The sequence below is a fragment of the Macaca thibetana genome, chromosome 4 (genome assembly GCF_024542745.1).
Source record: "Macaca thibetana thibetana isolate TM-01 chromosome 4, ASM2454274v1, whole genome shotgun sequence".
NCBI lineage: Eukaryota > Metazoa > Chordata > Mammalia > Primates > Cercopithecidae > Macaca > Macaca thibetana.
Window position 1 is genome coordinate 10,661,077 of NC_065581.1, and position 23,673 is coordinate 10,684,749.

Consider the following 23,673-nt stretch of genomic DNA (forward strand, 5'->3'; position numbering starts at 1 on the left):
TCTCTCCATGAGAGTTTGAAGTTAGCGAAAGCAGCAAATCATATCAGAGTAGCCAATGCCACCATCAGCTCAGCTCAAGCCCACCTCATATTAAACCTGTTTCCAAGGGTTTTATGGCACAGCTTGCTCTACCATGATCACCACGTGAGCTCTTCCGGCACTTACTTAATATAACACTTCCAGGAACAGATGTGCTGGCAAAGTTTATTTACATTAATGTTCTCTCATGTCAATCACACATAAGCCCTGGAAGTTGGTTTTTATATACAGAATCCAGTGCCTTCCTGGGAGAACTACTTTTTTCCAAAACAAAAGAAGACAAAATTAGTATGATAATTGCAGAGTTTAATGAACACCTCGCTTCACTTCGGGGTCTCATCTGGAATTTCGGAGTGAACTGTGTCCAGAGGCTGCCAGTGGCAATTCATGAGGGAGTCGTAGAGTTCTTCACTTTTCACCATAAACTCTTGGTTTGATTCTTCAATATTCAAATGAAGATGTGGATCTGCAGAAGCCAATCATGGATATGAAAAAGATAGAGTTTTACAGGACACATACTAGAAATAGTTTAAAATTAGAAAGCTTTTAGAAAGCATTTGCAGGAAGTATTGCAGATAGTAAAGGTTAAAATTCCTAAATTCCCTTTGGGAGACCGAGATGGGTGGATCACGAGGTCAGGAGATCGAGACCATCCCGGCTAACACGGTGAAACCCCGTCTCTACTAAAAAATACAAAAACTAGCTGGGCGAGGTGGCGGGCGCCTGTAGTCCCAGCTACTCGGGAGGCTGAGGCAGGAGAATGGCGTGAACTGGGGAGGCGGAGCTTGCAGTGAGCTGAGATCCGGCCACTGCACTCCAGCCTGGGCGACAGAGCAAGACTCTGTCTTAAAAAAAAAAAAAAAAAAAAAAAAAAAAAATCCTAAATTCTGTATTTCCTTTCAATAAGCTTGAAAATAGAAATTTAAGCTATAAAAGTAGTAGTATCATCAAACTCAATGAGCATCCAGCTGACAGAAGAGATGGAGAAAAAAAATGGACAGATTTGAGATGCCTGGGGGATGGATTCAATTTGGGAGGAAAGGGAAAAAGGAAGGTCAAGAATGACTGCCATGTTTCTGGCAGGTGCCAGGTAGACACAATGCCAAACAATGAACCAAGCCAAGGGCTCCTTAGACAGGGGGTTGTAAAAATAAACATGCTACTTTAACTGCTCAGTTAACAGACTAATGTAAGTGAATAAATTTTATACAGCAACTAATTCAGAAACACAGGAGGACTCGGCCTTCCATCTCTGAAACCTGGAACCCTGTGACGAGATGGTGGTGTTATTGCGAACGTATTAAACCTGGATTTTCAGCCCAAGTTGCCAGGTTTCCAGAGCTTTCCAAGGCTTTCAAGGTCATTAGTTTTTTTTAACGTAATCTATTTTTTTCCTCTCCTTGTACTGAACGTAACTGAAGAAGCCTTTTATGTTTTCCTTTGTAATTTTTGCAAGCCTCAGTTCCTTGTGGATCATAATTTGCTTCCTAATACTCATATGGGTTCATGCTATTCATCTGTATGTCTATTAAGGACTAAATCTTTGCCCCACAAAATTCTTCTATTAAAAGCCTAACCCCCACAATGTGAAGGCATTTGGAGATGGGGCCTCTAGGAGGTTAGATGAAGTCATAAGTGTTGGGTGCTGGTCTGATAGAAGTAGTGCCCTTACAAAAAGAGACAGCAAGCAGGACACAGCAGCTCACACCTGTAACCCCAACACTTTGGGAAGCTGAGACCAGTGAATTGCTTAAGTCTGGGAGTTTGAGATCAGCCCGGGCAACATATTGAGACCACATCACTACAAAATATAAAAATAATTTTTTTAAAAAAAAGAACAGAGAACTTGCTCACATTCTCTCCTACAATGTATGCATAAAGAGGTCAAGTGTGGAAACAACAAGAAGGCTGCTGTCTGCAAGCTAAGAAGAGAGCCCTCGCCAGAAACCAAATTAGCCAGACCCCGTATATTGGATTTCCAGCCTCCAGAACGGTAAGAAAATAAATTTTTGTTTAAACCACCCAGTCTATGGTATTTTGTTACAGTAGCCCTAGAAGACTAATGCAGTACCCTTCTGTATTTATCATTTTAGAACCAAAATGGTCAAATAGGCTTTAGTCATCATATTAATTTCATGAGCTACTTCTCACTTTTCTTCACTGGAGTCATTCATGATTGTGTTGTCTGATTCTTATTCTTTAGAGCTTCCCATCCCTTTTGAGTCATCTTTCCTTTGAGCATTTCTGGTCATAAAAGTAGATGTTTCCCTTTTTTCCCCCTAAACATTCTGAAATTTTCTTATACTTCTGTCCCCAGTTCCTTTCCTTTAGCGTTATGGGCAGTTGTCTGCTAACGGGTCCCTGACTGCATGCCCCGGGTGGGGAAAGAGGAGTTAGGATTATATGCTTATGAGCATGCTCTCCACTTAACCTGTGGCCAAGAAAACAGACACAGTGTGGTCAGCTCCAAGCCCCGGATTATATGATCTCTGCTCTTCCAGTGATGCTGACCAAAACTATAATAGAAGCCTATTTAAGACAAACTAATTATATTATCCCTAAACCTGTGCATCTTCTAGACCAATGTTGTCCAACACAGTAGCCAGTAGCCACTAGCCACATGCAGCTATTGAGCATTGCTGGCCCTCATTGAAATGTGATGTAAGGATAAAATATATACCACATTGAAAGCAGAATGGTGGTTGACAGGGGATGAGGGAAGGGAGAGTGAAGAGTTGTTATTTAATGGGTATAGAGTTTCAGTTTATATAATGAAGAGTTCTGGAGATGAATGGTAATGGTTACACAACATTATGAATGTACTTAATACCACTGATACATTTAAAAGTCTATTGCTTCTTGGCCTTTTGGCTAAGATCAAGTGTGATACATTTAAAAGTCAAGATGGTAAGTTTTATGTTATGTGTATTTCACCACAATAGGAACAATTTAAAAATCTGCTTGAAGGTAATGTCTGAATAGCCCTCAGAATAAGGGTCCCCTCAATCTGCAGATGAGGGGGTGGCCATTAAAAGAAAAACGATAGAAGAAATATATGCTGCATTTCAAAGATTTGATGGAAAAAAAAAGTTGTTTTCATATTGATTGCATGTTGGAATAATATTTTGGATATTGTCTTAGTTTGGGCTGCTAACAACATATCAGAGACTGAGTAGTTTGTAAACAACACACAGTTATTTCTCACAGTTCTGGAAACCAAAAGTCCAAAATCAAGGTGTTGGCATAGTTGGGTTCTGGTGAGGACCCTCTTCTGGGTTGCACACTGCCCAGAAGTCATATTTTCACATGGCAGAAGGCAGAGAGAGGAATCAAATTCCCTCGTGACTCTTGTAAGGTCACCAGTTCCATTCATGAGGGCTCCACCCTCATGACCTCACCTAATCCTAATCATCTCCCTAAAGATCCACCTCCTAAAACTATCACATTGGGAGTGAGGGTTTCAACATATGAATTTGGCGAGGGAGAGGAACACAAATTCAGTCCATAACAGATATTAGGTTAAGAAACATTATTAATTTCACCTATCTCTTGAGTTGGTTAATTTGGCTACTAAAAAATTTAAAATTACCCACATGGATAGCTTTGTGTTTCTCATTGTCTATTTTTTAATTTCTACATTTTCAGACTGACAGAGAAAACTGTATGTATTTACCACATATAACAATGTTTCAAGTATATGTTCATTGTGGAATGATCAAATGATCAAATAACTACCTCATATAGTTATTTTTCATTTTTGTGGTGGAAACACCGAATATCCACTAAGTATTTTTCTTTATTTTTCCTTTTTTTCTTTTTAAAGACTAGTCAAATGCAGCAGTAAGAAGCAAAGAGTAGAACAAAAAATTCAATCTGCAACTGACTGAACAACCAATTGCGATAACTCACTACCTTCGAATTAACCTGTATTTTTCACTATATTTCTTCATTAACTATAGTCACCATGCTATAATATATAGAGTAAATATATATACTATAGTATATACTTTATATTATATATAATATACTGCATACATATGTATATAATATATAATATATAATATACATATTATGTATATAATATATAATATATAATATACATATTATGTATATATACTATATACATATTATGTATATTATATATTATATACATATTATATATTACATATAATTTTTTTTTTTTTGAGACGGAGTTTTGGTCTTGTTGCCCAGGCTGGAGTGCAATGGTGTGATCTCAGCTCACTGCAACCTCCACCTCCCAGGTTCAAGCAATTCTCCTGCCTCAGTCTCCTGGGTAGCTGGGATTACAGGCGCGCGACACCACACTCGCTAATTTTTTGTATCTTTAGTAGAGACGGGGTTTCACCATGTTGGCCAGGCTGGTCTCAAACTCTTGACCTCGTGATCCACCCACTTCGGCCTCCCAAAGTGCTGGGATTACAGGCGTGAGCCACTGCGCCCAGCCTACAATAAATCTCTTGAAAGGTATTCCTCCTAGCTATCTGAAATTCTCTATCTTTTGACCAACATCTCCCTATCACTCTCTCCCTGCAACTACCCCAGCCTTTAATAACCACCATTCTATGTTCTACTGCTATGAAATAAGCTTTTTAAGATTCCACATGAGTGAAATCATATGGCATTTGTTCTTCTGTGCCTGGTTTATTTCACTTAACATAGCGTCCTCCATGTTCATCCATGTTGCCACAAATGACCAGATTTCATCATTTTTATAGTTTAATAGTATTCTATTGTATATATACATATTTTCTTTATATATACTATATATATAAAGAAATCTCTCTCTCTCTCTCGCTCTCTCTCATCCACTTATGGGCACTTAGTTTGATTCTGTATCTTGGCTATTGTGAATAGTGCTGCAATAAACACGGAAGTACAGATGTCCCTCTAACATACTGATTTCATTTCCTCTGGATATATGCCCAATAGTGGGACTGCTGGATCATATAGTAGTTCTACTGTTAATATTTTGAGGAAACGCCATACTTTTTATAATTGCTGTACCAATTTACATTCCCACCAACAGTATGCAAGGGCTCTTTTCTCCACATCCTACCCAACATTCATCTTTGGTCTTTCAGGCTGTCCTAGACCTGGTGAGCTCTTTCCGGGTTTGGCAAAGGCAGACGCTGACCGCGCCGAGGAGTGGGACCGGCAGTGCTGGACCACCCTTTTCCAAGCGCGGAGGTGCCCTGCCCGCCGGCTCTCAACAGGGCGAGTGGCCCTCCCGCTGCGTAGAGCGCAACCTGGGGATCCCGGGTCCTTGCGCGGTCACTTACCTGGCCCCAACTATCCGCTGAAAACAGTGTGGACCGCCTCCCAGGGTCCCGGCCGATATCGCGCGGGGCGCCGCGGGGCAACTTGTGCGTGTGCGTTCATGCAGGACTGCTGCTCACCCAGCAGTCCACGATTAGGGCTATTTTTGTATTGTTAATAGAGACGAGGTTTCACCATGTTGAGCAGGCTGCTCTTGAACTCCTGACCTCACGTGATCCTCCCACCTCAGCCTCCCAAAGTGCCAGGATTACAGGCGTGAGCCACCACAACACTCGGTCATTTTTTCTTATTTCTATGAAGAATGCCATTGGTATTTTGATAGAGAGTACATTGAATCTGGCTGGGCACAATGGCTCATGCCTGTAATCCCAAAACTTTGGAAGGCCAAAGCTGGTGGATCACCTGAGGTCAGGAGTTCAAGACCAGCCTGGCCAACATGGAGAAGCCCTGTCTCTACTAAAAATACAAAAAACAGCCAGGCGTGGTGGGCACCTGTAATTCCAACTACTTGGGAGGCTGAGGCAGGAGAACTGCTTGAACCCTGGAGGAGGCGGTTGCAGTGAGCTGAGATGAAACACCACTGCCCTCCAGCCTGGGCAACACAGTGAGACTGCCTGAAAAAAATAAATAAATAAAAGCCGGGCACGGTGGCTCAAGCCTGTAATCCCAGCACTTTGGGAGGCCGAGACGGGCAGATCACGAGGTCAGGAGATCGAGACCATCCTGGCTAACATAGTGAAACCCCATCTCTACTAAAAAGTACAAAAACTAGCCGGACGAGGTGGCAGGCACCTGTAGTCTCAGCTACTCCGGAGGCTGAGGCAGGAGAATGGCGTAAACCCGGGAGGCGGAGCTTGCAGTGAGCTGAGATCAGGCCACTGCACTCCAGCCTAGGCCACAGAGCGAGACTCTGTCTCAAAAAAAAAAAAAAGAGAGATTGCATTGATTCTGTAGATCACTTTGGGTAGTATGAACTTTTTAATAATATTCATTCTCTTAATCCATTAATCCATAAGCATGAGGTATCTTTTGTATCTTCAGTTTCTTCCATCTACACTTTTTAGTGTTCAGTATAGACATCTTTCACCTCAGTTAAATTTACTTTTTTTGTTGTTTTTTTGAGACAGAGTCTCGCTCTGTTGCCCGGGCTGGAGCGCAGTGGCGCAATCTCGGCTCACTGCGAGCTCCGCCTCCCGGGTTAAATTTACTCTTAAGTTTTTGTTAAAGCTATTGTAAATGGGATTATTTTTTTGTTATCTTTTTCAAATAGTTATTAGTGTATAGAAACAATTTTGTGTAGTAAAGTAACAGGATACAAAACTAGTAAGTTTATTAGACCTAACAGTTTTTTGGCAGAGTCTGTAGGATTTTCTTTACAGGCATACCTTGGAGATATTGCAGGTTTAGTTCCTAACCACTGCAGTAAAATGAATATTGCAATGAAGCAAGTCACATGAATTTTTTGGTTTCCCAGTGCATATAAAAGTTGTTTATATTGGCCGGGCATGGTGGCTCATGCCTGTAATCCCAGTACTTTGGGAAGCCGAGGCTGGAGAATCACTTGAGCTCAGGAGTTCTACACCAGCCTGGCAACATAGTAAGACCTTGTCTCTATTTAAAAAAATTTTTTTTAAAGAACAAATTTGGCCAGGCACAGTGGCTCACGCCTCTAATCCCCACACTTTGGGAGGCTGAGGCAGGCAGATCACGAGGTCAGGAGATTGAGACCATCCTGGCGAACATGGTGAAACCCCACCTCTACTAAAATACAAAAAATTAGCCAGGCATGGTGGTGCATGCCTATAGTCCCAGCTACTTGGGAGGCTGAGGCAGGGGAATCACTTGAACCCAGGAGGCGGAGATTACAGTGAGCAGAGATCGTGCCACTGTGCTCCAGCCTGGCAACAGAGCAAGACTCCATCTCAAAAATAAAAATAAAAAAACAAAAAGAATAAATTTGTTTACAATGTAATTACCTTAAGAAATAGTTTATTGCTGTCGGGCACGGTGGCTCACGCCTGCAATTCCAGCACTTTAGGAGGCCGAGGTGGGTGGATCACCTGATGTCAGGAGTTCAAGACCAGATTGGCCAACATGGTGAAACTCTGTCTCTACTAAAAATACAAAAATTAGCCAGGTGTGGTGGTAGGTGCCTCTAATCCCAGCTACTCAGGAGGCTGAGGCAGAATAATCGCTTGAACCCGGAGACGGAGGTTGCAGTGACCCGAGATCATGCCACTGCACTCCAGCCTGGGTGACAAAGAGTAAGACTGTCTCCAAAAAAAAAAAAAGAAAAAAAAAAGAAAAGAAAAAAATAACTTATTGCTAAACAGTGCTAACAAAATGAGCACATACTGTTGGGAAAATGGCACAGATACACTTGCTCAGTTCAGGGCTGCCATAAACTTCTAATTTGTTAAAAAAAAAAAAAAAAAAAAAAAAAAAACCACATAGTATCTGTGGAACATAATAAAGTGAAGTACAATAAAATGAGGTATGCCTGTATATCACATCATGTCATCATCAAACAAGGACAATTTCACTTCTTCCCTTCCAACCTGGGAACCTTTTATTTCTCCCTCTTGCCTAATTGCTCTGGCTAGACTATTATGGTTACTTCTATTATGTTGAATAGAAGTAGTGAAAGGGGGCATCCTTATCCGGTTTCAGATCATAGAGGAAAAGCTTTCAATTTTTCCCCGTTCAGTGCAATGTTAGCTGTGAGTTTGTTATATGGCCTCTATTGTATTGAGGTACACTTCTTTTATACCTAATTTGTTGAAAGTTTTTATCATGAAGAGATACTGAATTTTGTCAAATGATTTTTCTGCATCTACTGAAATGATTGCCAAGAGCAGTTGCTCATGCCTGTAAATCCCAGAACTCTGGGAGGCTGAGGCAGGCAGATCACCTGAGCTGAGTTCAAGACCAGCTTGGGCAACATGGCGAAACCCTGTCTCTACCAAAAATACAAAAAATTAGCTGGGCATGGTGGCATGCACCTGTGGTCCCAGCTACTTGGGAGGCTGAGATGGGAAGATTGGTTGAGCCTAGGAGGCAGAAGTTGCAGCCAAGATCACACCACTGCACTCCAACCTGGGTGACAGAATGAGACCCTATCTCCAGAAAAAAAAAGAAAAGAAAGAAAAGAAAAATAGGCCGGGCGCGGTGGCTCACGCCTGTAATCCCAGCTCTCAGGGAGGCAGAGGCGGGAGGATAGCTTGAGCCCAGGAGTTCGAGACCTGCCTGGGTAATATAGCGAGACCCCGTTCTCCACAAAAAGGAAAAAAAAAAAAAAAAAAAAAAAGACAAGAAAAGAAAAATAATGTTTTTTGTCCTTCATTCTGTTGATGGGATAATGGGATGTATCATGTTTATTAATTCGTGTATATTAAACCATCCTTGCATCCCTGGGATGAATACCACTTGTTCATGACAGATGATTTTGTTATTGCGCTATTGAATTCAGTTTGCTAGTATTTTGTTGGGGACCTTTGCATCTATGTTCATCAGGAGTACTGGCTGTAGTTTTTTCTTGTTGTGTCCTTTTCTGGTTGTGATATCAGAGTAATGCTGGCTTCATAAAATGAATTTCAACGTATTTCATCTTCGATTTTTTGGAGTAGTTTAAGACGTGGCATTAGTTCTTCTTTAAATGTTTGGGGGCCGGGCATGGTAACTGTAATTCCAACCTGTAATTCCAACCCTTGGGGAGGCAGAGCTGGGAGGATCGCTTAAGCCCAAGAGTTTGAGACTAACCTGAGCAACAAAGTGAGACTCCACCTCTACAAAAAATAAAATGAAAAATAAATGTTTAGTAGAATTAAACAGTGAAGCCAGCCATCAGGACCTGGGCTTTTCTTTGATGGGAGACTTTCTGAGATAGGGTCTCACTCTGTCACCCAGGCTGACATGCAGTGGCACATTCATAGCTCACTTAAGCCTCGACCTCCTGGGCACAAGTAATCCTCCTACCTCAGCCTCTCAAATATTTGGGACTACAGGCACATACTATTATACCTAGTTTTTTTTTAAATTTTTGGTAGAAATAAGGTCTCACTGTATTGCCAAGGCTGGTCTCAAGCCCCTGGACTCAAATGATCCTCCCCCATCAGCCTCCCAAAGTGCTTGGGATTACAGGCATTATCCACCAGGCCTGGCCTGATGGGAGACTTTTTATTACTGTTTCAATTCCTTCCTCATTATTGGTCTGTTTAGGTTTTCCATTTCTTCATAATTTAATCTTGGTAGGTAGTAGATTCTATGTGTCCAGGAATTTACTCATTTCTTCTATGTTATCGAATTTATTGATGTATAATTGTTTATAATTGTCTTTTATGTTCCTTTGTATTTATGTGGTATCAGTTGTAATGTCTCCTTTTTCATCTGATTTTGAGTTTCTTTTGTTCTTAAAGGTTTGTTGACTATCTTTTAAAGAAATCAACCCTTCATTTCATTGATCTTTTGTATTGTTTTTCTAGTTTCTATTTATTTTTGCTATAGTCTTTATTATTTCTTTTCTCCTACTAATTTTGGGTTTACTTTGTTCTCGTCTTCTAGTTCCTTGAGGTGCAATTGCATTACATTTCTACTGACCAGTACTGTGCCAGATTGATGACCAGCCAATACTTGAGTGGTTATCACATGGCAGAAGCTGTTTAACCACCTAAAAGTACTTTAGACCTAGCATGCCCACACTTCCTATGAGAAAGGTAACAATGTCCTCACTTTACAGAAAGTGAAGCAGACACACTAGAGATTAATTTGTCTGGAACTACAGAGCTAATAGGTGGGATCTGAACCCCGTGGCAGTCTGTATCCCAAAAGCAGACCTTTACCTCTATTATTTTGATGAGACAGGGGACAGCCAAATGCCTAGGCAAATAGGGAAGGGTCCCTGAAGAACCTCCAACCTGCCCAAGTCATTGTGCACAGGGGTTTGGCTAAACATGCCCACAGTGAAAAATTCCATCCCTTAACACATGTGTAGTAAGGGAAATAAATCAATGTGGAGTGGCTCAGACTAAGGGCCCACATGCACACTGGAAGAATGAGGAGGAGCCACCAGGAATTCACACCTTATGCAGGGGAGGAGCCTGGCCTTTTCAACTTGTGTGTGGTAGCCTGGTATTCAATTTGTGAGGTGGAAACCTGTGTTTTGGATCCCTCTTTTTTGTTAAGAGCTTTCCTTTTGCTTAATTAATTCCATTCTCCTCACCCTTCAATGTGTTCGCATGCCTAATTTTTCCTGGTCGTGAGACAAGGACCCAGATTTAGCTGAACTAAGGAGGAAGAAATCCTGCATCAATTTTAATAAATTGCATAACTGATGAAGGCAGGAAGAGACTCACACTTAACCTGAAAGAAATCCCAGAAAGTTTAAATAAGCACCCTTTACTCATGTTTAAATCAAAGTACTAAAAATAGAACTGCTCAATAGCATATGAAGATTTCTTTTCAACACCAATTTGATGTAAACACTGAGCACCTACCAACATGCGAACTCTGAATTAGTCACAGGGGCTACAAAGACTGATAACAACATGCTCCCTTCTTTGATAAAGTCATAAGGCAGTGGGTGGGTTTGTCTGGTAGGGGCAGGGGTTTGGGCAAGAGAGAGAAACGAGACAAATGTGATAAGACAGACATGTGATAAGAAAAAGGCAATAGTGTTCTCTGTATTTCTCCTCTAGTTTTCTTTCCCATTACTTAAAGTAAAAGAAGAAAACATTTTTTCCCTTCCTCAAATAAGACACATTCAGAGTGTTTGTCCCCAGGCAGACAAACTTTGTTCTTTCCAAAACAAATTGAGAAGTACAGGAAGCACCACACAGACTGACACTACAGTGCCATCCTATCGGGTACCCCAGGATCCAATAATCCTGAGGCCACAGCAATTACCTCATGCTCTCCACACTTGAAAAACAGAATTAAAGCATAATTTTCCTCAAAGTCTAAACTTATAGAGGAAATGGAGCTTAAGAAAAATGTATTGGCTTGTTATTGTTTGGGAATGTCCCCTTTTCTCAGTCCTTCAGAAAGACCCAAAGAGGTGGTTCAGCTAAAGTTGTTCCCATAGAACCAGTTTCTAAAAACAAGAGAAATTACTGAAGCATATGGCTTAGGCAACCTACATTGGAATTTTCCAATAGAACCTCCCAGTTTCTAGCAAGCTGAGTGAATGAGAAACCAGGAAATGGGGTTTTGTTTCCAACCACTTCAGTACAAGGTTTATGTTACCTTCTAGTGGGTCTTCATCTTGGTTTTCAGCTAGAGGTGTGGTTTCCTGCAACAAAAAATTATCTCATGAGAAAATAATTTCACTTAAAGGTTTAATATCAATATATACTTCATTGAGAAAAACTCTAGCTCTTAAAAAAACTACCTAAAATAAAAATAATATTAAAAATTAATCTCTTTAAATCAACTTTTGAATTTGATTCAAAGAATCTTTAGGTGACAGTACAATTATGAAAGAAGTAAACTGAGTCACAGAAGAAATGTCACAAAGAGGAGCCAGCCTAACAAGGGCCTCTGGCCCCTGGATTTTCTGGGACCTAACTAGCATCCTAGAGCCTGAGCTAGGAACCAGACAGCAGGGACCCTGGAATCCAGGCTCCTTATTTCCTGTACTACATGCCTGTACCTCGAGTTCTGCTCCTCCTTCCAGAAGACAATCTGTAAAGTCTCCATGAACACGTTTTCCTCATGGCCTTCTAATCACGTCCTCAAACCCATGGCTCAGCTAAGAACCAGGACATTAGGTGCTCAAGAAAATGCAGAGGCTACAGCAAAGCAAACCAATCATATTCTTACATAATGAGAGAAGTAAACTGCAGAGGCACTCCCAAAGTAAATCTTAGTTGGTTAACCCAGAGCCTGTTGGCTCTACTGGGGCAGCATACGTTTTTATGATTCCTCTATGTAGACCTGTTGGGAACCTGTATTTTTAAGGATGGCCAGCTATTCCAAGGAATCATTCTATCAAGAAAGGGCTGATCTAGCTCCTGGCACCTAATTAAGCTTCTCTTGCTAATAAGAATGACAAGATACTAAGAGCCAAAGACTTTTCAGTCTATCTGAAAGTATGCCTCCTCTTCACTCTGAAATATATTGAGGTTTGGAAAATAGGTTATATAGTTACCATAAATTTCAAAAGACAATCTGTGTCTTTTTTCTACTTAGATATGGCTAAGACACCAGGCATGGTGGCATGCAGCCGATAGTCTCAGCTACTTGGAAGCAGGAGGACCACTTGAACCCAGGAGATCAAGACTGCAGTGAGTTATGATGGCACCACTGTACTCTAGCCTGGGCAAAAGAGCAATACATCATTTCTAAAAACTAGTTATATAAGAAGGAAAGAAAGAAATGGCTAAAACACCAAGAATCCACACTTCCATAAGTCCTCTCCTATAATACAAGACTAAGTAAGCTCACATTTCCTCCTTTCAATGTGTGTTCTGGTAAATGTGGATGCTAAATAACCAGGATGAGGGAAGCAGGAACTATCTGGAGACAGAGCATTCTCTCTGGTCTGATGGCCACCTGCGCTGTGTATGCAGCTGGCTGCCTTTAAACAAAAGCACATTTATAAAAGGCTTTCCTCAGCTAGATATAGTCTGGGAAAGCATGCTGATGGACCACAAAGACCTGAGAATCACTTTGGAGACACCCACCTCCACAATGTCAAAATGTAAAGGAGAGGGCTGGAGATCTCCCCTTTAACCTGGGGAGATAAAGGTTATGGACAGAGGCACAGCACATTGGGGGAAGCAGGGAAGAACTAGGACATCTTGGAGAGGACACGCTTTATTAGAGAAGACCAAAATGGGGACGTGTGAGTAAAAGAGCGCCACCACGGAGCCTTATCATCTTTAATTCTGCTCAGCAGCTTCCCAACAGGGAACACCCAGCAGGATGGCAGGCAGATGGCACAGTGGGGTCACCACAACCACAAAAGATAATATATTTCTATAATTCTTATACGAAAAAAATGCATGTTATAGTAATAATTTGGCTAGAGGGTGAGATAAAAATTCCAGAATATGCCAACAAAAAATGGACAGAGGAATGGAGAGAAAGGGTAGCCAGGTGAGAAAAAAAGGATATTCATTTCTTAATTTTCTCAAGAGTGATGAAAAATCAAGAAATACTTTCGTTTCTGAAGTTGATAATATACTCATTCTTATACTTCTCTATTTAATGATATAAGGGTAACCACCAAAAGACACTGTCTCCCAAAAAAGAGCAAAAAGGGAAGAGGCGAAAGAAAAAAAAAAAAAAAAGAGTGCCAAAACCTCAGGCAATGTAGTGAAAGATTTTTGTTTTTTAAGTGCTGCAATATCAAACATTTGTTAAAAGGGAAAAACCCAAATTGGGTCAAAAGGGGGAAAAAATGACAATAAATCTAACAAGATATTTTATACAAGAGGCACAACTAAAACAGACTTGAGAAAAATTGAAAACGCAAGTTTGGGCAGTAAAATATCACAATATAAAGCAAATGTAAGTTTTAAAAGCCAAGGGACTAGATATAAAATTCAACTTCGGTTTTAAGGCAAAGATCACACAAACGGTGTCACTCCGAATATTAGGAGACAAGCCAGGGTGGGGGAAGTCCGTAACATTTAAACTCCAAAATGTTAATTTCTCTAACATGTGAATATCTTACTCAGTCAAGCAAGAGGGACATAACTCAACAGAAAAACTAGAAAGAGGATATCAAAGTCACAGAACACAGATGCCAATAAACATTTCAAGAGGTATTTGCCCTCAATAATAGACAAATGCCTCTCTGCCCTATTAGATTGGCTAATCATACACAGAGAAATGTAGAGTAGCAAGAACACCCACCACAATAATGAAAAGTACAAATTCATGCAGACTTTAGGTAATTTGCTATTAAAAATTTTTAATGTTATATCCTTTAATCCAGCCCTTTCACATCCAGAAATATATTCTTGGGGGAAAAAAGCAACACTCAGACAAATGCTTGAAGATAAGTAAAAAAGTTTGTTAAAGCCCTGAAAATATTTAAAATGTCAGATAACAGATGAGCTAAAAATCACACTATGTCTAAATGAGCTCACTCTATTGCTCAGGCTGGAGTACAATGGCACAGTCATGGCTCACTGCAGCCTCAAACTCCCGAGCTCAAGTGACCATCCTGCCTCAGTCTCCCAAGTAGCTGGGACTACCCGCGTGAGCCATCTTGCCCAGACCATAAGTGTGCAATTTTTTAAAGAAAGGTCTCCTTATGCAGAAGCAAAGAAAACCAGTATATACTACATAGTTCATTCTTGCCTAAATCATCCCCTAACCACCAAAACAGAAAGACGAACCACACTGATTGAGCAATAGTACAGGAGAAAGATCTAGAAGACACACATCCACTCCACAGTACTTTCTTCTAAGTGGGAGGGGAATGGGGAAGGAGGAGGGGTGTTTGAGGAGGAACTTTTCCCTTACTTCAATACATCTTTGTGTGATTTGAGAAATATGTCACTTCAGTAATTCAAACTATTAAAATATCTTTTTAAAGTGTATTTATGTCCAACTGCTATAAAACAAACCCCAAAACTACCTTTTGTCCTATATTAAGTGTTAAAGAGTAAAATATATTGAATTATGATAATCTAAAATTTAGTAGCAAGAATTTAGACAAAGACTTCATTAGGCTTTTGTTTTGTTTCTGGAAGAGAATGGGAAATTATCTGCAAGTGAACACTTCTAGGTTACACATGTCCAAACTCAGCAAAGCATATAAATTAAGCATGTACAGAGACTTTTTGTGTATTATACCTCAACAAAGCTATAAAAAATTTTTCTTAGGCTATCAGCTTTACTCTCTAGTATTAAAACAGGTAGCAAAAGCCATGCTGTGGGAATTTTGATGACAAGACACCGATGTGTGAAGATAGGAAAGTGATGTTTATTATTGGGCACACAAATGACACAAGACTCATTCCAGCAAGGGATACCTTAGGCATAACCAGAATTCCAGCTGTGTGTTCAGGAGTCTCATGCGCAGAAAAACAGTCCCGTCCATTTCCATCCACTGCACAGCCATAGCTGTAGCCAGAAAGAAGGTATGAGCTGTGCTGTCGCGCATACCAGTTGCCATAAAGGTAACCCTGGTTGGGCTGGAACTCCTGCTTCACTCTAATAGCAGAGGGGAGACTACAGGAATGAGAATCGTCACCAACCAATGCAGAATCATCCACAAACCCCCAAACCCTTTCTTTTCTCCAGGAAGTTTGCAATAAATTGAACACCTGTGTTCAAAGCCATAGTTTGATACCTAATGTAGATGACGGATTGATGGGTGCAGCAAACCACCATGGCACATGTATACCTATGTAACAAACCTGCACATTCTGTATCTGTACCGAGGAACTTAAATAAATTTTTAAAAAGCCATAGTTCGTAAGTTACCAACAATTATATAGCAAACAGAACAGTAACAGCTTTCCTTTTCAAAGTAGGAGAAAAACACTCACCTTTGCCAGTAGCAGTAATAGTTACTTTGTTGAGCTATGCCAAAACCTGCAAAACTCTCTCGTTGGGCCATTTATCCAGAAACTTTACAAAAAGAGAGCAGAATCCAGTTTTTATTCCCGCATCAAAAATTCCAGCTTGTGGGCTAAAACCTCTCAACCCTGACAAATAAGTCTCGCAACTACATCTGAGAGAATTACATTTAGTGGCAATTCCTGCTAGGCAATTAATTGCTTGACTTTCCTGACAAATGGGGCAAAGGTGTGGGTGGGGGAGGGGTGTACTGAGGCACCTGGGGGAATTTCTGGCTTCCACCTGCCAGCCCTCTCTACCAACTGTCAGGCCAGGGGGAGTCAGCAGAACCCCAAGGAGGGACAGAAGGGGTAGGTGTGTTGGTTGACAATGAAGGATAGTCTCCACTCCACCCCTTACCACAACACAAAAAAGAGGAAACTTTAGTAACTAAAACCTTAAGACAAATACATTTCTCTCCTCAGCTACCTGCTGAAAGTAACTATTGGAACTAGCACCTACTGGCTTTTTCTTTTCTTAATCCCATGCAGGTGGAAAGCATCATCCAACTAGCTACAAAATTAAGAGGCAGAGAAGAATGTGCTCCCTCGCTCCCTTCCCTCCTCTCTTCCTTTTCTCTTACACCCTACATTAATGAGAGTAGTACAGGATACAATTTTAAAGAAATATTTCTCTGGTTCAGTATTTTTTTTAAAAAGCATGATAAAGCTTCCCAAACTTCCATGTGCATTCAAATGACCTGGACTTGTTTAAAATGTAGGTTCTCTAACTTGACAGATTTGGAGTGGAGCCTCAGATTCTGCCTTTATTAGCCAGCTCCCACCACTTTAAGTAGCAAGGTTACACAGTGTCAAAATTCCGGATAACTTTTAAGTCCATATGGGGCACTTAGGGTTTGGCCATTTCCCTGCAGCTTGCTAATAACTAAGTTCTTAATGTATTTTCTATTTACCTATAATGTGAAAAATAGCAAACATGATGAATTCAAAACATTCAGATCATTCAATCATTCACCAGTTGTGGAGCCATTACTACACTCATCCCTCCATATCCATATGAGATTGTTTACAGGATCCCCCTCAGATACCCAAATCCTTGGATGCCCAAGTATAAAATGGTGTAGTGTTTGCAAAGAACCTACACACACCCTCCCTCCCATAAACCTTAAATTCTGTCTAGATTACTTATAATATCTAATGCAATGGCTATATATTACTTCATGTGGCTTCACCAGTAGTTTCCGGCATGTGGCAAATTCAGGTTTTACTTTTTGAAACTTTTTGAGTTTTGGGTTTTCTTTTTCTTTTCTTTTTTTTTTCTTTTGAGATGGAGTCTCCCTCTGTCACCCAGGCTGGAGTACAGTGGTGTGATCTTGGCTCACTGCAACCTCCACCTCCCAGGTTCAAGTGATTCTGCTGCCTCACCCTCCCCAGTAGCTGGGATTACAGGCACCTGCCACCACGCCTGGCTAATTTCTGTGTTTTTAGTAGAGACAGGGTTTCACCATGTTGCCCAGGCTGGAGGGCAGTGGCATGACCTCGCCTCACTGCAACCTCTGCCTTCCATGTACAAATGATTCTCCTGCCTCAGCCTCCCCAGTAGCTGGGATTACAGGCGCCCACCATCATGCCTGGCTAATTTTTAGTAGAGACGGGGTTTCACCATGTTGGCCAGGCTGGTCTCAAACTTCTGACCTCAGGTGATCTGCTTGCTTTGGCCTCCCAAAGTGCTGGGATTACAGGCGTGAGCCACCGTGTCCTGCCTCCCAAGTATTTTCAGCCCACGATTGGTTGAATCCAGGGATGCAGAACTCACAGACTCTGAGGGCCGATGGTATCTGCAAGGCAAGGCAAGGCAACTAGCATTGATGATATACTGGAGTTTATATGGAGTGGATTTCCACATGTCTTCAAGGGAGATTTTACTGATTAGCAGCTGTGGCAGACATTGTTAAGTGCCACCCAATATGGGTTTATTTTCTTCCTTAATAACAATTCTGATTTCACTTGGGCTAGCAATAGGCCCAAGCTAAAGCATTACATTTCCTAGCTTCTCCCTTGCAGCAAGATGTGGCCAGGTGGTCAGTCCGGCTAAGAAGATGTAAACAGAACTAGTAGAAGGGGATAGGGGAAAGCTGTGTGGGAAAATGGTATTTGCTTAGCTGGAAAGGGGCCTTTCTGTCTTCTCCCCTCTCCCCAGGTCTGGTGCTATGATTACAAATACGATGGTTTGTGTCAGAATAACTGCAGCTGCCAGGCGCGGTGGATCACGCCTGTAATCCCAGCACTGTGGGAGGCCGAGGCGGGTGGACCACGAGGTCAGGAGATCGAGACCATCCTGGCTAACACGGTGAAACCCCGTCTCTATATAAATACAAAAAAATTAGCCGGGCGTGGTGGTGGGCTCCTATAGTCCCAGCTACTCAGGAGGCTGAAGTAGGAGAATGGCATGAACCCGGGAGGCGGAGCTTGCAGTGAGCCGAGATCGCGCCACTGCCTGGGGGACAAAGTGAGACTCTGTCTCGAAAAAAAAAAAAAAAAGAATAACTCTGCAGCTATCTTGGACTGAGGTGACATCAGGGAAGAAGTCATGCAGAAGAATACTGGGATCCAAGACAGAATGAGTCTGGGTCACTGACGACTAAGGACTCCTTCCACTAGCACTAGATTGGCCTACCGCTGGTTTATTTTACTTAATGTCTTGTTTAGACCACTATCGTTATGTCAGGTAAAATACAATTCCTAACTACTATAGCTTAGACAGCCAATAAAACATGTCAGTTAAAGATTCTTTTTCTGTAAAATTTTTTTTTACTTCTCTCATTTTAGGACTGACTTTATTTTACACAAAGAAAATCACAATTATAGCTATGACCAGGTAAGCATTGAGGCTGCAGTTGGAAAGGAACGTGGAAGTTGAACACTGAGCAGGTGGTAAGGAGGCTGAGGAAGACAGAGGTCGATGTAATCATGTTGAAACCACCTAGGAAGATGGCAGCAGCTATGGAACAGAAGGTTGTAAGCAAGATCCCAGGGTAAAGATGGACACTTAGGCCTTGGAGATGACAGTAACAAGGACTCACAAGCGATGTTCTGCTCGCTAAAAGCCCCAAATGCAAACCTTCTGTTTCAACTAGATTAATCCCATGAAGTGGGTGAAGCAAATTTCTATCAGGGCACACTACTGGACAGGTTCAGGGCAAGTACAGCATTATCTCCACTTCCCTTCGTGCTGGGAAATACAAAGGAGACCAAAACCTCCAGGAATACATTCACATGCAACCTCCATAGTCCTTGAATTTAAGAGTTGCTACCTGCCGCACTGAGAAAGGAGGGGAATTCAGCAGGAATATGAGATTCTCGTGGTATTTCTAACAGGGCTTTTTCTCTAACGTATCCTGCTTTTACCCCAGGATATCCACCTTACCACCCTCGCCACCCAAGAAGAAAAACTAGCTTTTACTTTAGCAAACCAAAGCTAGGCACTCAACAAATACTTGTTGAATGAACGAATGAATCAGAGCATAGCTCAAGTGCAAAAATCTTTTCAATCAATAATTTACAAACAAAGCTACAAAACAATATAATCCTCTCTTGCTTTAGTGTTGATTAATGAACTCTCAACATTGGTTGTTTCTTGGCAACTGCAGATTTCACAAGACTGAGATTAAATGGCTTTTTACATCCTGTGTTTAGAAAGGGAATAGAAGGGTTTATGGGAAGTTATGCTCAGGTCAAATCCAGTTAAACAGATATATAATTCTCCATTGTCTTTCTTCAGACAATGAAAATCCACGATCTAAGATCTGAAACTACTGCCACAGCCATGCATAAAATGAAATGCTGCTGCTTTCCTCTCTGTTAAAGAGAATGTTCAAGGCCGAGGACACATAAAAAAAGAGCAGCATTACTGGCTCTGTTATTTAGCTGTGTGTTCTTGAAAAAGTCACTTCTCCAGACATATCTCAGCGTTTATAACCTGAGACTAAACCTAAGAGTGAATCACTGCATTTTACCCTTAATGAGGTACCTTTAAACTAATCTTTTTGAAACAGTACTTAAATTGTAGCAGGACAAGCCGCAGACAAAACCCTGCAGACACCAAGTTAAAGAAAGAAGGGCTTTATTCGCCCGGAGCTTCGGCAAGACTCATGTCTCCAACAACCGAGCTCCTGGAGTGAGCAATTCCTGTCTCTTTAAAGGCTCACAACTCTAAGGTCCGTGTGAGAGGGTAGTGGTAGATTGAGCAAGCAGGGGGTACTGCATGCACCGGTAATTAGAACGGAACAGAACAGGACAGGACAGGACAGGGATTTTCACAGTGCTTTTCTATACAATATCTGTAATCTACAGATAACATAACCAATTAGGTTAGGGGTCGATCTTTACCAGGCCCAGGGTGTGGCGCCGGGCTGTCTTTGGATTTCATTTCTGCCTTTTAGTTTTTACTTCTTCTTTCTTTGGAGGCAGAAATTGGGCGTAAGACAATAGGAGGGGTGGTCTCCTCCCTTAAAATCTTAATGCGCTCCTCCAAAAATGTATATCCACATATTTGCATATAATTTCATGGGATTCAAAACCCCTGAAACTGATCCAGAACCCCCAGATTAGTAACACCTGGACTAGATGTTGTCTAAGTTCTCTGAGCTCTATAATTGGTTCCACTGATTTCTAAGTTTTTGGGGGTTTTCTTTTTTGTTTTTTTTTCTTTTTAAAGTAAAACCACTTTGAGTTATGTTCATGGTACTTACACCATGGTTTCCATTCTAGAACCAACTATATTCTAAAATTCCTGGTTGGAACAAAAGTTACTTAAGCAAGTAAAAGCGTGACAGCCTGGTAACAGATTCTAAATAATCACCTTTTTATGGTGATAAGCTAAAATTTATTTTTAAAAAGTATTAAACAAATATTAATACTTCTCAAACAGCTGTTGAGATGTCCCTAGGGTAAGGAGACAGGGCACCAGGGACATTCCAGAAGTAACAATATACAAAACATGATTTTGAAAGTTTTAGTGTTTTTTAAAAAATTTTTGGCTGAGAGCATAATACTTTTGCATTAATATGAACAGATATGTTGTGGAGTAAAATGCATAAAGGCACATTTTTAAAGATAAAATGTGAAACTTAAAATGTCCCGCAGGGCACCATGGCTCACGCCTGTTATCCCAGCACTTTGGGAGGCTGAGGTGGGTGGATTACGAGGTCAGGAGATCGAGACCATCCTGGCTAACACGGTGAAACCCCATCTCTACTAAAAACACAAAAAATTAGCTCGATGTGGCGACAGGCACCTGTAGTCCCAGCTACTAGGGAGGCTGAGGCAGGAGAACGGCGTGAACCTGAGGCAGAGCTTGCAGTGAGCTGAGATGGCGCCACTGCACTCCAGCCTGGGCAACAGAGCGAGACTCTGTCTCAAAACAACAACAACGAGTCCTGCTTATTAATATCTAGTCTAATGTCCAGAGGACACTCACTTCACACTCCTCTAATCTTAGTGGTTCTCTGGTGGAAAGTTACACATTACAAAAAAAGTAATCTAAATCGTAAAATAATTTGACTTTTTGTAACACAATGAAGATAACTAGTACAGAGTGAAAGAAAGAATGCCTTTTTTTTTTTTTTTTTTTTTTGAGACAGAGTCTCACTCTGTTGCCCACCTTGTAGTGCAGTGGTGGGATCTCAGCTCACTGCAACCTCCACCTCTCTAGTTCAAGCGATTCTCCTGCCTCACCCTCCCGAGCAGCTGGGACTATAGGCACACACCACCACATCCAGCTAATTTTTGTATTTTTAGTAGAGAAGGGGTTTCACCATGTTGGTCAGGATGGTCTCGATCCTCGATCTCTTGACCTCGTGAAAGTGCTGGGATTACAGGCGTGAGCCACTGCGTCCGGCCTTTTTTTTTTTTTAAGACAGAGTCCTGACCTCAAGTGATCCGCCCGCCTCGGCCTCCCAAAGTGCTGGAATTACAGGCGTGAGCCACTGCACCCAGCCAAGAATGATTTTAGAAGGGTGAATTAATACAAGGATTTCCACTAGACTGAAAATTAGTTTGTCAACAGCATTTCAGTGTCTGAGAAGTGCTTACATTTGGCCTTGACAAAGCTGGCAGATGATATAGGAAGTAAAAAGTTTCCTCTTCAAAGTTTCCCTTCTTGTTAAAGAATAAATCCTAAGTGTTAGAAACAATAGTTTCTTTTAAAGACTGACTGACTTCAAGCCTCCTTGCCTTGTGCTAATAACTCTTTATTAAGCCCTATCCTATGTAACTGTGGGGCATGCTCACAGGCACGTTCCAGCTCACAGCCTATTTAGCAATCGGGTATCAGTTTAAGATTATGAGGTCCAGCTACAGCCAACGGATGCAGACAGCAGCAAGGACAACCCAAATGCGTAAGGTATGTCTGCTTTGCCTTTGTTCAGGTGTGCTCTCGCTCAATTGTCCATCTGCAATTGAGCACCCTTTCTGCAGAAAGTAAAGATTACCTTGCTGAGAAATCTTTTGTCTCCGTGTTTTTTCTTCGTGGCACCGATTATCTATCTCTAACGATGACAAGGCCTTTCCTGCACTGCAATGACAACCAAAGCATCCCAAGTGAAATCATTTCCGCAAGATTCAAACCGGCCTCTATTAATTAACATGTACTGACAATTCAGAATACCAGAGAAGAAAAGTTATCGGAAACGAAAGGGTCTAAGCGCTGAAGCACTGTATTGCACTTGAAATGGAGGCTTAAGATTTGACAAGGATGGACTATGCATCTCATTTACCAAATGACCTACTACAGTGTTTATGAGAACTATACGAACCAAGATTTACTCTGTTCGGAGCTTGTGGGAAAGCTGTAATGTCTAATACAAACCTGAATCTCTAAACCTTATTAAACAAGACTTTTTTTTTCTTTGAAACGGGGTCTGGCTCGTTCCCCAGGCTGGAGTGCAGTGGCACGATCTAGGCTCACTGCAGCCTCCTGGGCTCAAGCAATCATCCCACCTCAGCCTTCCGAGTTGCTGGGAACACAGGCGGGCGCCGCCACGCCGAGCTGATTTTTAAACATTTTTGTAGAGACGGCATCAAAATATGTTGCTTAGGCTCACTCTATCTTCCTAACTTCCACATGAAGGCTCTGGCCGGGCGCGGTGGCTTACGCCTATAATCGCAGCAACTTTGGGAGGTCGAGGCAGGCGGATCACCTGAGGTCGGGAGTTCAAAACCAGCCTGGCTAACATGGAGAAACCCTGTTTCTACCAAAAAATAAAAATTAGCCAGGCGTGGTGGCGCATGCCTGTAATCCCAGCTACTCGGGAGGCTGAGGCAGGAGAACTGCTTGAACCCGGGAGGCGGAGGTTGCGGTGAGCCGACATCGCGCCACTGCGCTCCAGCCTGGGCAAAAAGAGCGAAACTTTGTCTCAAAAAAAAAAAAAACCGGAAAAAAAAAAAACAAGGCTCACTGCTCCCTCCCCAGGAGGTGCCGCAACCCTGGACAACAGAACCCCAGAGTTAGGCAAGCGGGCAGATAAAGTGTGCAGGGCGGGGATTCTGGCCCGGGCAGACGGGAACGCGGACACATCTAGCACACCGGGTCCGTCCAGGCAGAGTGACTGCTGCGCCGCTGGAACAGGTCACCGCGAACCCTAATCCCACCCCTCCTTGCCCTGTTAGCAACAGAAAGGCTCGTTCCGCTGTTTCCTGAACAAAAACTTCTATCCTAGTAGTACATAACCCACAACAATACGCGATGCCGGCGCCACTACCCACCCGGCCGGAAGTTGGCCCCGCCTCCTCCTGACGTCACGGA

General features: G+C 41.9%; 1 protein-coding gene across 1 annotated transcript; it reads right to left on the reverse strand.

The window, feature by feature from the left end:
* Positions 1-328: 328 nt before the first annotated feature.
* C4H6orf52 (chromosome 4 C6orf52 homolog) lies at positions 329-23,671 on the reverse strand. The gene is made up of 6 exons (XM_050789608.1): positions 23,634-23,671; positions 22,361-22,443; positions 15,840-15,921; positions 15,321-15,501; positions 11,578-11,623; positions 329-505 (listed from the first exon to the last, which is right to left on the reverse strand). The coding sequence occupies exons 3-6, from the start codon at positions 15,908-15,910 to the stop codon at positions 363-365; spliced, it is 441 nt and encodes a 146-aa protein (XP_050645565.1). The 5' UTR covers positions 15,911-15,921; positions 22,361-22,443; positions 23,634-23,671; the 3' UTR covers positions 329-362.
* Between the last annotated feature and the right edge of the window lie 2 nt (positions 23,672-23,673).